The sequence below is a fragment of the Salvelinus sp. IW2-2015 genome, linkage group LG22 (assembly GCF_002910315.2).
Source record: "Salvelinus sp. IW2-2015 linkage group LG22, ASM291031v2, whole genome shotgun sequence".
Classification (NCBI taxonomy): domain Eukaryota; kingdom Metazoa; phylum Chordata; class Actinopteri; order Salmoniformes; family Salmonidae; genus Salvelinus; species Salvelinus sp. IW2-2015.
In genome coordinates, this window is record NC_036862.1 from 10,032,892 (window position 1) to 10,047,747 (window position 14,856).

Consider the following 14,856-nt stretch of genomic DNA (forward strand, 5'->3'; position numbering starts at 1 on the left):
ACGTCGACCAGGTCCAGGGAACTATTTTCCTTCGGAAAAGTAGGCATGGAAAAATTGGCATTCAGTGTTAATAACTATGTTTTCCATGATATTGACTAATCAATAATAATAGGTATACTTGGAGGATTTATACAGGAGACAGACAACATCAAAGGGTCTTTAATATTTTTTATTATTATTGGAGTACAAATAACTGAAATACACATAAGTAATACACACAGTAGTTGTTTTTTGAGTCTTTTGACCACAGGAGCTCACACAATTTCAAAACTGATATTTAAATACGGTACTTAAAAAAGTAGCTAGGTCTATACTATCAAAATGGGACATAGTAGCCTGAAGACACTGTGTTGTACAGCAATAAAAAAATGCATGTGAATGACTCACAACATCCATTTTCTTGCATTTTGTTTTCCCTGAAATTTGTTGCCCTTATTTTCCCTTATTTTCAGCTCTTATGTAACCAAATAAATCATAGATCACTGATCACTGATACAACTACATAGGTTCGAACACATAACATCATGATTTGGTGTGAAATAAAACCTACCTTCACAGATACGTCTTAACTACACACACAGCTGAGGACATTGTGCAAAATAAAGACAAAGTTAAGTGCCAGAAATGCAGACAAAATAAGACTACTTCATAAATAAAAGAAAATAATTGACCGTTTTCACCATGCCAGCCACAAGCACAAACACAGGAGTTTGGTAAACAATACATTGTTTTTTGTTTAACAGAATAAACAGAATTCATTTTGAAAGAACAAACAAGAACAAAAAGACTAATAAAAACGACACCGGACAACTAATTTGTCTGTGGGTTCAGTCAGTGTCCTGTTGGACAGTGATGTAGGTGGCCGGACGGTGGTACGTGGAGTTGGTTGCAGAATCCCTGACATTGTCAGATTGTCATCTGGAAGAACAGGTGATTCAGTCTACTGTCCAATTAAGTCTAATGTAATTCATTACCTTATGACCTGGAGTTATATCTCATAGGATCCCTATGAACACCACTGTTTCAGGGTAAAGTGCCTATTTAGACTTTCACTGAGGCATAAGGCACCTTGGAGGAGGTCCCCCAGTCGCAGCCCCTCACAGCCTCTTGCAGTTCTGGGGAACAGGAAGGGTGAGGTTGCAGGCATTTATGCTGACTCTCCGTCTGCCCTGGCTGTCTACCACAGGGGCTAAGGTCTGGCTCAAGCTCACCTGGGTGTTGCTGAAGGAAGTGATTCGTCCACTGCCAGCAATCTGCAGGTTCACAGTGGTAGCATAGCTAGTCTTTAGAGTCCTTCTGGCTGCCTGCATTGAGGAGGTGTCCTCTGGCTTTGGCTCACTCCTGTGAGGGCACTGGATGGGTGCGCCCATGTCTGGGGCTGGGGAGGCCCGAGGCACATAGGCACAGATCAGGCGGCTCCGGCAACTGTCCTCCCCAAGGTCCGGGTCACCCCACTCATCCTGAGGCCAGACAGGGGAGGTCGGAGCACTCCGGTCAGGGCTGTCTCCACTGTCATACTTGGTCAGGAGTTCTCGTACGTCGGGCCAGGCAATGCTGGTGAAGTGTTGCCCGCCGTGGTTGCTCTTCCCAGGGGCCAGTCTGACAGGGGACAAGGTGCCGGGGCTGAGGCAGGATGGGGAACCGCTGTTGGAGCCGCTGTAGGAGCCACTGTTGGTGTAGGATCCCCCTCGGGGGCTCATCAGCCCAGACTCCTGCTCCGCACCCACAGCCCTGCGCCTTCCGCTCTCTCCCCATGACCTTCTCCCATTCCTGACTGGGTTGGGTGGTCGGTCAGCCAGGTTGAGGAAGGGCAGGCTGCTCCCCTTGGTCCTCCGCAGGTTCTGAGAAGGGGTTGGAGAGCATGAGGAGAAACCAGATGGGGGAGGGGAGGTGGTGCTGTAGCTTCTCTGAATGGAGGGGGAGGGAGATAAGCCATCTCTCCATGTGGCTGAGGCTATGGAGGAGGAAGGGAATGCATTCCGCGGCTGAGGAGCGGCGACTCCCCACACATTGTCAGGAACCCCGATGGGTGGAGGGGAGGTAATACGAGGGGAGGTGATGCCTGAGGAGCAGGCTGAGGAGGCCCTGGGGAGCTCCAGGGAGAGGCCCAGGTGGTTGAAGGGGCTAGCCCCTCCTGCCCGGGTGCTTCTAGGGTTGGGGGGCTTGTTCATCAGAGTGCCTGTATGATTCTGGACAGGGGGTGGGGAGCAGATCCTGCTGAATGGAGATGGGGAGGGAGAGGGGGACGGCACTCGTGAGCTGGGCTCCGAGGCAGAGAAGGGCCTTGCCACTCTGTTGGAAGTGTGAGTAGAACCACTCCAAAGAGAATCATGGGGATGGGTTATACTATTGGCACTCGCTAACGGTGGCTTCCGGTGATTCACGGCCAATCCTCCGTTAGTGGTGTTGTTGTTGTTGTTGCTATTTCCATTCAAACCAATATGACGTGGCTGGTCTAGGGCAACAGGCCTGGGCTGGGGGGAGGCWGAGGAAGAGGCGGTTTGATGCAGGCTGACTGGGGGGGCTGGGGAGACTGAGTGCTGCCTGCGGTATGGTGGGGGGGACAGGGCTGGGGATGGGGATGCGCATGGGCTGGAGCGAAGTGAAGTAGACCGGAGAGGGGAAGGGGGACACTGAGGGGGGCCGCTAGGGCCAGAGGTGAGTTTGGGGGAGGGAGACCTCATCCTGAGTGGGGATGCAGTGGGAGCGGGAGCCAGAGGGGCTGGACTGTCTGGGGGAGGGGTGGCCTGGTCCTGGAGGCGAGCGTTCTTCTTGGCCAGACTCTGGCTGATGGACTGGCTGATGCAGAAGGCAGCCAGGGACTTGGTCAAGGCAGAAGGGGTGGGAGAGGAACAGGGGAGTCCCCTGATTGGGGAGGGAGAGCGATGGTGGAGACTGGGGCTGAAGGCGGAGGGGGGCTTGGCATCCATGGGATGGCCGATACCTGGAGGCAGGGTGGCTGATCTCTCCAGTGAAGACTGGGAGGAAGGCTGTCTGATGGGGGACAACCCTGAGGCATGGATGGATGGGAGTAATGGATCCTGGCCTGCCTCTCTGGACTTCAGTGGAGCAGGTGGTAGTCTATAACCAAAGGAAAGAGAAGAGGAAATGAATGGACTTGATTTATCAGTCCCTCCAGAATTCTACGATGGCAACATTTTGAGCAAAATCAACAATTTCACACATAATATGCGAGGGCTTGCAAATTTGACCAATCACTGCACTATCTCCACATAAAACAGACAAATCATCGCAATGTTATCGCATAAACCTGACCCATCAGCACAGTACAAAAAGAGGGCTCGGAATTTCAACCAATCACTGCATAATATGGTTCAATCAAGCCACACGTCAAAAATAAAATCCTCGTCAATGCATTTGCTACAAATTCGACTAAATCACTGCATATTGCCATGGAAAATATCACAAAAAATCCCTGCGAAATCCTGGAGGGACTGATTAATGCCACAACACTGGCTTGAGGAGAAGCAGGATTGAGAGGAGAGGACTGCAGGCAGCGATGGCTCAGTCTTGTGAATATAAACTACTTTGACAGTCCATGTATACTTTTYTATATACAACTCAGCTCTTAGCAGCGATGTACACAAAATAAAACGATTTATTATTATACAGCAAAATAGGAACTATGGATAATTTTACCACTCAATATAACCTCTAAAGCTGTGGACATTCAGGGGCCTTTTCACATACTTTGCATCTACAGTGCTTTCAGAAAGTACTCACACCCCTTGAATTTTTTTCATATTATGTAGTGTTACAGCATGAATTTAAAATGGATTAAATTTAGATTTTGTGACACTGGCCTACACACAATACCCCATAATGTCAAYGTGGAATGATGCTTTTAGAAATGTTTACAAATTAATWAAAAAATGTAAGCTGAAATGTCTTGAGTTAATAAGTATTCATCCTCTTTGTTATGGCAAGCCTAAATAAGTTCAGGAGTAAACATGTGCTTAACAAGTCACATAATAACTTGCATGGACTCTGTGTACAATAATAGTGTTTAACATAACTACCTCATCTCTGTACCCCACACATTAAATMATCTGTAAGGTCTCTCAGTGAATTTCAAACACAGATTCAACCAGAAAGACCAGGGAGGTTTTCCAATGCCTCACAAAGAAGGGCACCTATTGGTAGATGGATTTWAAAAAAGCAGACATTGAATATGCCTTTGAGCATGGTAAAGTTATTAATTACACTTTGAATGGTGTATCAATACACCTGAGTCACTACAAAGATACAGTACATGCGTCGTTCCTAACTCAGTTGCCGGAGAGGAAAGAAACCGCTCAGGGATTTCACCATGAGGCCAATGGTGATTTTAAAACAGTTACAGAGTTTAATGGCTGTGATAGAAGAAAACTGAGGATGAATCAACAGCATTGTAGTTACTCCACAATACTAACCTACATGWCAGAGTGAAAAGAAGGAAGCGTGTACAGAATAAAAAATATTCCAAAACATGCATCCTGTTTACAATAAGGAACTAAAGTAAAACTGCAAAAKATGTGGCAAAGAAATTAACTTTATGTCCTGAATACAAAGCATTATGTTTGGGGCAAATCCAACAACACATCACTGAGTACCAGTCTTCATATTTTCAAGCATGGTGGTGGCTGCATCATGGTATGGGTAGGCTTGTCATCGGGCAAGCACTAGGGAGATTTTTTTAAGGATAAAAATAAATGGAATAGGGCTAAGCACAGGCAAAATCCTAGAGGAAAACCTAGTTCAGTCTGCTTTCCAAAAAACACTGGGAGACAAATTCACCTTTCAGCAGGACAATAACCTGAAACACAAGGCCAAACATACACTGGTGTTGCTTACCAAGATGACATTGAATGTTTCTGAGTGGCCTAGTTACAGTTTTGAAAAAAAATGGCTTAAAAATCTATGGCAATACTTGAAAATGGCTGTCTAGCCATGATCAACAACCAACTCGACAGAGTCTGAAGAAATTAAAAAAGAATAATTAGCAAATATTGTACAATCCAGGTGTGCAATGCTCTTAGAGACTTACCCAGAAAGACTCACAGCTGTAATAGCTGGCAAAGATGACTATAACATGTGGTGACTCAGGGGTGTGAATACTTATAGTATCAGTCAAAGGTTTGGACACACCTACTCATTCCAGGGTTTTTCTTTATTTGTAATCTTTTCTACATTGTAGAATAATAGAAGACATCAAAACGATGTAATAACACATATGGAATCATGTAGTAACCAAAAAAGTGTTAAATAAATCAAAATATATGTTATATTTGAGATTCTCCACCCTTTGCCTTGACGACAGCTTTGCCCACTCTTGGCATTCTCTGAACCAGCTTCATGATGTAGTCACCTGTAATGCATTTCAATTAACAGGTGTGCCTTGTTAAAAGTTAATTTGTGGAATTTCTTTCCTTCTTAATGCGTTTGAGCCATTTAGAATTTTGATTTTTTTTTAAAGTGCAGTTGCAAAAACCATAAAGCGCTATGATGAAAACTGGCTGACATGAGGACAATCACAGGAAAGGAACATCCAGAGTTACCMCTGCTGCAGAGGATAAGTTCATTAGAGTTACCAGCCTCAGAAATTGCTGCCCAAATAAATGCTTCACAGAGTTCAAGTAACAGACACATCTAAATATCAACCGTTCAGAAGATACTGTGTGAATCAGGCCTTCATGGTCAAATTGCTGCAAAGAAACCATTACTAAAGGACACCAATAAGAAGAGACTTGCTTGGGCCAAGAAACACGAGCAATGGACATTAGACCGGTGGAAATCTATCCTTTGGTCTGATGAGTCCAAATTTGAGATTTTTGGTTCCGCTGTGTCTTTGTGAGACGCAGAGTAGGTGAACGGATGATCTCCGCATGTGTGGTTCCCACCGTGAAGCATGGAGGACGAGGTGTGATGGTGTGTGGGTTCTTTGCTTGTGACACTGTCAGTGATTTATTTAGAATTCAAGGCACACTTAACCAGCATGGCTACCACAGCATTCTGCAGCGATACGCCATCCCACCTGGTCTGTGCTGAGTGGGACTATCAGGACAATGACCCAACACACCTCCAGGCTGTGTAAGGGCTATTGGACCCAGAAGGAGAGTGATGGAGTGCTGCATCGGATGACCTGGCCTCCACAATCACCCGACCTCAACCCAATTGAGATGGTTTTGGATGAGTTGGACCGCAGAGTAAAGGAAAAGCAGCCAAAAAGTGCTCAGCATATGTGGGAACTCCTTTAAGACTGTTGGAAAAGCATTCCAGGTGAAGCTGGTTGAGAGAATGCCAAGAGTGTGCAAAGCTGTCATCAAGGCAAAGATTGGCTACWTTAAAGAATCTAAAATGTAAAATATATTTAGATTTGTTAAATKCCTTTTTGGTAACTACATGATTCCATATGTGTCGTTTCATAGTTTTGATGTCTTCACTATTATTCTACAATGTAGAAAATAGTAAAAATAAATCATTATGCATATAGCATTTCACTAAAATGCTTTCTTTCCATCTACTCTGTGAATAACAATGTACTTATCTTATCTTGTCTTATCTTATTCATGGAATTTCTTTAAGAACTCTTAGTCGAGAAACAGGAAAAAGTCTCTGCACTCTTCCAGTCAGATGCAAATTTCTTTAATGTTTCTCCAGTTTTGCCTTTTGCCTCCAGCACCTTCACAAATCGGTTTTGGGTTGTGGTAGATTCTGCTTATTATCTACAAGAACTCTTTGTGGAAGAATTAAGCAATGGACCGGTGAAATTGTGTTACTACTGTACTATTAGGCCTATTAAATACTGTACCTTTGGCTGGGGAGTGTGGCGTTGTTTGATCCATTCCAATTGATAGGAAGGCTCCTTCTACCCATGCTAGTGGGCAGGTGCAGGTTGGGTGGTCTTTGGCTGGTGAACTTAGGCAGACAGTCAGAGGACTGCACCCCTGGCGGAGGTATAGGCGTCGGGCTTTGGAGCGATGACCACGGATGGGGAACCATGCCCCCTTTTTCTTTGGAATCCTCTGGGACTTGACTCTCCTTGACTCTCTGACCAGATGTATGTGTTGCTTGTATGGGTTCAGTCATAGGTGACTGAGTGGGATGCCACACTAAGGGGTTTAACCCCTCAGTTAGTCCAGAGATGGACCTCTGTTGTGTGGGAGATGTGTCGGAGCTGTGAGGGGAAATCTTTGGCAATGCAGGTGAAACATCCCGATCATCTAGAGTGGCATCTCGTGGTTTCTCTTTGGTGGATTCAGCTTTATTTTGATGACCAGGGGCCATCTGGGGTGAACTCCCCCTCTCAGCCCCACTGGCCACATAAGGCGACATTATCTTGGTGTTTAAATTGTCTTCGTCTGGCTTCACCACCTGGCTCGTCTCTGGTTCAGTTGGAGCCTGCTGTTGAATGGTCTTCAGCAGTTCCTCTGCAGCTCCAACCCCTGGAGACCTGTCCTTGATCCCACATGGGCCTGCTAAAGAGGTTGCTGTCCCCAGAGAAGGATCTTCCCTGATGGAGTACAGATGATGTCCTTTCTGCTCTGCCTGAGTCCTGCTGAGATTCACAGACATCTCTGGGGTCCCTGGATGACCATCAGCTGGAACCTCAATCCTTACCCCTTGGATGGGGCCTTCCTGGACTGGGAAGCCCTTCTTGGAGTGAGGCCTCTGCATCTCAGCTTCTGAGATTACTTCCTCAGACTGGTTCTCCATAAGCTTCCCCTCCACAGCAGTCGTCACTACCTCCTCAGGCCCAACCTGAGGGTTTTTTGGTGGGGTGGTCAAAGGGGAGGAGAGTGGAGAGGTAATGGACGTGGATCCCAGGTTGGAAACACTGTCCCTGGGTCCGGCCAGGACGTAGCTATTCTCCTGCTGGCGGTAGGTGGGGGACAGCTGTTCACTGACAAGGACGTGGCCAAAGAGCTGGGGTTCTGAGGAAACTGAAGTCATCTCCTGGCAACCTGTAAAACCCACAAAAAAACATCCCAAACATTGTCATTCACTGATACACAATATGGAGGCTTTACATGTCATGTTTTATTCGTAGTGTTTCCTAACTAACTATATGAAGGCTTTACTTTCACTATCAAACATGGTAAATCACAGTTTATAAGTGTTAATCCATTATTAATAGTGTTCACTAAAACAAATTCAGTGAAAATGAAACAATAAGACACCAACAAGTCTTCAGATTTCATCACTACTACACTATTAAATCAAATCATAGCCATTCCTAAAGGATGMTAAAGGTACTGACCAGTGGAATGGCTCTGAGCTCTCTTTACTGTAATCTTCTCCCCATGATGCTGCTGTGGCAGCTGGGCCTGAGGGACACTGTGCCTGGTGGTGCCGGTCCACGGTGCACGACCCACACACACCCTCTTGTGGTGAAGTGGCAGCTTCATGATGCTGGCCTTGGCGCTGTACATACGAGCCAGCATTTGAACCTTACTGAGGATCCTCTCCGAGTTCTCCACCAGACATGGATCACCGGGGCTGGCCTCGAACAGGCCTATGCCTGCCACGTCTGCGACCGTTGCCCCCTCGTACAGGGTCTGGCTGGAGGACACCATCTTACAGTGGCGGGACCAGCGGCCCACCTTGATCTGGCTGGGTAGGCCCTCTAGGTTCCCCTGTCTCTTATACACATCTAGATGTGTATAAGAGACAAGGGTCTGGCTGGAGGACACCATCTTACAGTGGCGGGACCAGCGGCCCACCTTGATCTGGCTGGGTAGTCCCTCTAGGTTCCCAGTGAGGGAGCTCCTGTCTCTGATTCTGCCCAACCCAGCCTGGGACACTGGGGCGGTCTTACTGTCGTGGAGGCCTGTAAGTGGAGGGACAATGGAGTCTTTCTGGGCCTCTTTAGGTTCTGCGTCCAGATCACTTGGACTTGGTCCGTGGCCGTTGATTACTTGCTGGTCTTTTGTGATCACTTTGGCTGCTTCATCACTGCATGAAGGCTCTTTGTTTATGTCTGTTAACAGGTTAAGTGTGATTTCCTTCTCTGTACTAACAGCGGCTCCTACTTTCTCCTTCTCTTTCCACTCCTTCATCAACTCTTTGTAGGGGAGGAGCTCGCTCACCGGCTCAAACCTGCTACATTCCTCCACAGCAGGCTCACCCTGACCTGGTGCCTGGCTATGATCTTCCTGGGAACCAGCAGCAGAAGTGGAGGAACAGTCTGGGCTGAGGGCTCCCTCTCCCTGGTCAGGCAGCTCTAACTCAGGCTCTGGTTCTGCKCCCCCATCGGAGCGCCCGCTCTCCGAGTCACACAGGCTGTCCTGGTGGCCAAAGACAGCAAAGCGGGACACAGAGTCTTTGACCAYGCCGGTGGGGATGATGAGGGAGAAGCTGTTTCTCCTGGGGGTGGGGCTYCTGTCACCTTCTCCTGCTTCTCCTGCCTCGGCCTCAGCCGCCTCGTAGTAGCTGCGGATCTTCTCGATGATCTGCCTGTCGGACTTGGTGAGCTGGGTCTCTTTCTTGGGCGCCAGAGGGCTCTGTACAGTGTCCTCTGGGACGGAGAGAGGAGAGATAGGAGTTTCTGAGGGTTTGTCCTCGTTGGGGAGGTCAAAGCAGAGTTCTTTCTCCCTCTTGCTTTTGTCAGGGAGGCTTACAGGAGAGAGGGGTGTCGTGGTTTTGATCGTTTGCTCGTCCTCCACCTCTGATGCAGTTCTTTCCTCAACTGTCTCGGTTTCTTTGGCTGATGTGCTCTCCTCCTGAGGCATCTCCTCTTTGACATCAGATGGCAAAGGTGTTGACTCTCCACCTTCACAACCTCCCTCCTCTGAGGACTCACTGGACAGACGGGGTGGAAGAGTTTGGTCTTCCATTTTGGTTCTYCTCTCCTCCAGTTGCACTGTTATCTCCTCTGGACTATTAGGATGGGGGTCTTGCGACTCGTAAGTCTCCTCTGTAGGGGAAGCAAGCGGCTGGTAATTGCCTTGCTGAGCAACTGGACATGGAGGTGGCTCAGTTGTTTGGTCCTCCAGAGACTCATCCAGGGGTGAATCCTGTGGAAAGACAGAAACAAAAACAAAAGAGTCAGTCATCCCTGCAGCTCCTACAATACGTACACGGTAGAGTAATGCAGCACTAACTCAGGAAGGAATTGATAGCTCATAAAACTAGACACTAATGTCTAGTGACTAGACAAGTGGCACAGGTTGCTTCAAATCCATGGCAACTGTTTAACAATGTCTGAATTGTGAAAGACAATATAGCCCACCCATACTATGTCATGCTTGAGTTCGGCCATTCCCTCTCGCACGCGGCTCTGGTTAATGAACTGCATGATCTCCTCGGTGATGGAGAGGGTGGGCGGGAGGCTCAGGGGGGATAGATCCTCATCATCCAGGCCCAGGCAGGGGTCCGGCCGCTCTGCCTCAGCTTCCACCTCCATCACAGAGGAGGCCAGGGTGTTGGTGCTGCCTGAGGATCCCAGGCTATCTGCCCCATGACACAGCTCCCCCTCGCTGCCAGCCTATGGACATGCGTATAAACAKGGAGACGGAGAATGTCAGGAACGGATGTTGTTATTCAGTAGCATTTCTAACGCCAACAAGGCATTGCTTATKGTAATTCTTGCCAAGTAATTATTTCCAATGAGATATCATTTGATGATTGATTTATGTGTACGACAGTTGTGTGGGTGGTTAAGTGTGGAACAAGTCTGAATCAAGCTTACCTTTGAAGAGACTGGATTCCACGAGAAGATAGGAATGGTTTGTGGGAAACAAACAAGTGCGTGTTGACTTTCCATTAAAAACATACCAAATCTTTCAGCCCTGACTGACTGAGGCACTACCAGGAAACAAGATAAACAAAAATCCTTTATGAAGCATTCTCACCACTCTCACCATGAAATGCTGTTTCGAAGTCTTTAGTTGGAGCTGGAAAGAAACACCCATAAGCATCCAAGAATTAGTCATTTCCATTTATTACATTTATGCATTTAAATTTCCTAGCTAACTGTACGTTTAGTCCAAGTAATGTGCCGTAGGTGATTCCTCTCTGGGCCCTTGTTCATAAAGCGTCTCAGGATCAGGTGCTCCTTGTCCATGTCATCTTATTAATAATTCAGTACTGGGGCGGCAGGTAGCCTAGTGGTTAGAGCGTTGGGCCAGTAACCGAAAGGTTGCTGGATTGAATCCCTGAGCTGACAAGGTAAAAATATGTCGTTCTGCCCTAGTACGAGGCAGTTAACCCACTGTTCCCTGGTATAATTTGTTCTTAACTGACTTAAATAAAGGTTAAATGTAAAAATAAATATATAAAAAAAATATCTAAATGGCAAAACTGATAGTTCATCAGCACTTCTGCTTTGAGACTCTTTATGAATGTGGACCCTGTTCTATAGACATGAAGTCTCACCAGACTGCCTCCTGAGTAGGAATGCTGATCTAGGATCTGTCCATATAATCTTATTCATTATGATCTAAAAGGCTAAACTGAGGCTAAATCAGCACTCCTACTCTAAGAAGTCTCACCAGACTGCCTCCTGCCGCGGTGGTAGGACAGGTTCCCCTCCAGAAGCAGGGGAAGGCTCTTCTTGGCCTTCTTCTGGAGGTGTTTAGAATGAATCTGGGGCTCTGGACAAACACACACACACACACACCACATCACACACACACACACCACACACACACACACACCACACACACACACACACACACACACACACACACACACACACATAGTTTACTCAGCAAACACAGACCAGACAGGCATATGGCAAAAGACCTTTGTTATTTGCTAGATTTATGACAAAAAAGAAGCCGTCACACTCATCCGACTTTGGGGTTTGAACGTGCTTAAAACCAGTAAAGATATCCAACAGAAAATAAAAGTGGTTCACACACAAATGAGATACTAGGTGCATTACAGGTAAGAATGGCTTGTCCTGACCTGATTGGCGTCTTCCTCGATGGTATTCATTGCATCTTGGAGATGACTTTTTTAAATGATCCTGATCAAACTGAGGAGCTGTGAAATAGAAATGGAAAGTTACTGAGTTGTGCATGATTGTAAATTGTGCACGATTGGTGTCAAATACGGTGTAAATTGAAAGTGAAAAGTGAAGGTGTGTGAAAGTATGATGGTTTGAAATGACATGAAACTCACATTGACAGAAGTTGTCACCGAGTACCTGCCTTGCCTGAAAAATACATGTATGGTATTTCAATGATTGTTCGACTTGCGACAGTGTTTGCATTAACTTTAAATAGCCATGAGGTGGCAGCACAACCTAACAGAGTGAATACAATATTCTCAGTTTCAGTATAGCCACAGCCTTCAGTGATATATTTGGCTGAAAAGTATTGCCATTCATATCGGCAGCATTGACCGTAATGTCTCACCTTCTGGGGTAGAGAGGCAAGATGGTTCTCCACTATCAGTCTCTTGAGGTAGTGCAGCCAAAGGCGTTTCTCCTCCTGGTTCTTGGTCTGTAATATGGGTAGGAAGGTAGTTTAGGTACACTGGTCTGACACAATACAATGTCCTGTTCTTTGGTTTACTCATACCTGTACAATGTGCTGCTGTTTGGGGATGGTCTGATCGGACACCTTAAAACACAGGGGGTCCTTCATGGTTTCTACCAGAAGTAGATTACAGCACTGAATGGAGAGAAGGGTGGAGAGATGAGGGAAAGGAGAGAGTGAAATATGAGAGGAAAGGCAGTGGGGGGGAAATAAGGGTATCAGTACACGATAAAGAATAAAGCGACAAACGAAAACATTTCACTTTTTTGATTGGTGTAGGCGTCATCTCTAAAAATACATGCCCATAGCATTTACAGAAACAAAATCATCTGATCGATTCATTCCGCTGTTCACACGTCACTCACAAATATATGGGTGCTGTAGATGAAAAGCTCCAGCCTCTTTTTAGCGATAAGCAGCATCTTGTCGAAGAGGAAGAATGCCCTCTCCTTCTTGACCCGTTGGACCCTGAAGGAGCCCTCCAACACCAGCTCCCCAAAGCCATTCAGGTCTGGACCTGTCCAGTTGGTCAACAAGCTCTCAATCTCCTGCCAGAGCCAAAAGAAAAGCAGTGTTTGTGTTGACCAAAGGCTGACCTCTAACCTTCAAAAACAGATGTAGTGGAGACTGACGTACAAAGACCTCCGTGACCTCTAACCTCTTTTGACTTTTAACCTCTGACCTCTGCAGCCAGTTCAGAGTCCTAGATAACACATACAGTAGTTTCCTCAGAGCCTGACTGGTGGTCCGTACCTGCAGCCTGACGGCGTGCTCCTGCTTCCTCTTCATGTCGTTGATGTACCAGGCCACGGCTGTCATGGTGATGATGGCATCCTCCACCATCTCGTAGCCAGGGTCACTTTTATCAAAGTGTTTGGCCAGCTCCTGCCACACGGGGGTGATAGTGAGGTTAGGCTTCTATTAGGTTCGGTATAACGAGAAAGGGGTAGCTGCAGCCCAATACGGCGACCAGAGAACGAACGAGTGGGTGTGTCGAAACCAGGCAACTACCGTACCGCGAGAGTTGGAACTTCTGTTTTGAAGTCAGAGGATGAGTCTGAGTTGTATTTCAGTGTTTAGTTTACACAAATGATTGTGCATTTTCAGTTATAAAACTGACATTCTTTTATTAAAAGTACCGATGATGGGTGTATTGTTGCTTGTATGCGTTGTACGTGTGTTCTTACCGTGACTGTCACCCTAATATTGGCTACTAGYTATCTACTTCCCACAACGTTGCGGGACAGTAGTGCTTGGCGAGCGAGAGCGAAGGACACAGTGTCCCAGTGTTGTTGCTGACTGTGTGTATCAAAGTGACATCGAGATGGTTGTGGGAAAAATTGCTACGTTATCTACCGCCTGTGACACTGTGATAAGACACCCCCCAGTGGGAAGCACCTCAGGTCGTCAAGCAGCTCCATACAACACCGGTGCGTTAGCCAATGAGGGGATCAATTCCAATAAGCCTCAATTCAAATATATATTTMATGGAAAAGAGATGTTTCACCATGCTGCCTTGTTGACAACATGACAGAGCGGCACAGATTATTGTTCACATCACAGGGCAATGGGGCCATAAACCAGTGCACCATGGCTCAGGTTAATAGAACTCCCTCATTTGCACTGGTTTAGCGGCTTTGAAATGAGCCGATTCACTTTCCATAAACCCACTCCTTTCGACACGCCCACTTGCCACATTGGGCTGCAGCTATCCATACTTGAGAATAACCACCACAGAGGTGCGCTTGGAGAGAGAAGCCTAGGTAGTTGATCAGTGTCCAAATACAGCTAGTTAAATGCCATGAGTTGAGAGTCTGCGTGACTTGGGGGGCTTTCGTTTAATGATAGGGTCCTTGTTTCATTTCACAGCGTCTCTATGCTTTATTTACTCGCTAGCTGCACCGCTGGTCTGCTGAGTATCACTCACTAATAAAGGCAAGGAGTGCAGAGTAAGAAACAGGATGTTTTGGATTGAAGGGAAACTCAGTCTACAACGGGCCCTGTACCATTCCTCTGTGTAAAATAAAGGGTTTATACATATAGTCGTATTCTCTGAATAAGTTTGACAAATTTTATTGGATCAGTATCATTGTATTGTCTCTCTGACCCAGGCCATGACCTATACTGACCTGCAACAGGAGGTGGTACTTGAGGATCCTCTGCACTGGCTTCAGAAGGTAGGTCTCCAGGGGCAGGGAGTGGCACAGGGTGGTCTGCCTCTCCTGGAAGAAGCCCACCAGGCTCTTGTTCTTCATGCAGTCCCTCAGAACAGCCACCGAGCTGGGGAAAGAGATCCAAGAGGAGAGGGGGTGGAGGTTGTTGGTGGAAGAGGGGGGGGGGTTCACAGTAAGACTCATCAGTTGGCTCATTG

The 14,856-nt window shown here is 46.8% G+C and overlaps 1 protein-coding gene and 1 pseudogene across 1 annotated transcript; both read right to left on the reverse strand.

Annotated features, from left to right (window-relative positions):
• Nucleotides 1-151: 151 nt before the first annotated feature.
• LOC111949730 (serine/arginine repetitive matrix protein 2) lies at nucleotides 152-11,471 on the reverse strand. Its single transcript, XM_070433962.1, has 5 exons — nucleotides 10,691-11,471; nucleotides 10,232-10,486; nucleotides 8,261-10,016; nucleotides 6,812-7,964; nucleotides 152-3,081 (listed from the first exon to the last, which is right to left on the reverse strand). The coding sequence occupies exons 1-5, from the start codon at nucleotides 10,772-10,774 to the stop codon at nucleotides 1,098-1,100; spliced, it is 5,232 nt and encodes a 1,743-aa protein (XP_070290063.1). The 5' UTR covers nucleotides 10,775-11,471; the 3' UTR covers nucleotides 152-1,097.
• Nucleotides 11,472-11,699: 228 nt separating this feature from the next.
• The window catches only part of LOC111949405 (pleckstrin homology domain-containing family G member 2-like), a 43,611-nt pseudogene continuing 40,454 nt past the window's right edge, over nucleotides 11,700-14,856 (reverse strand).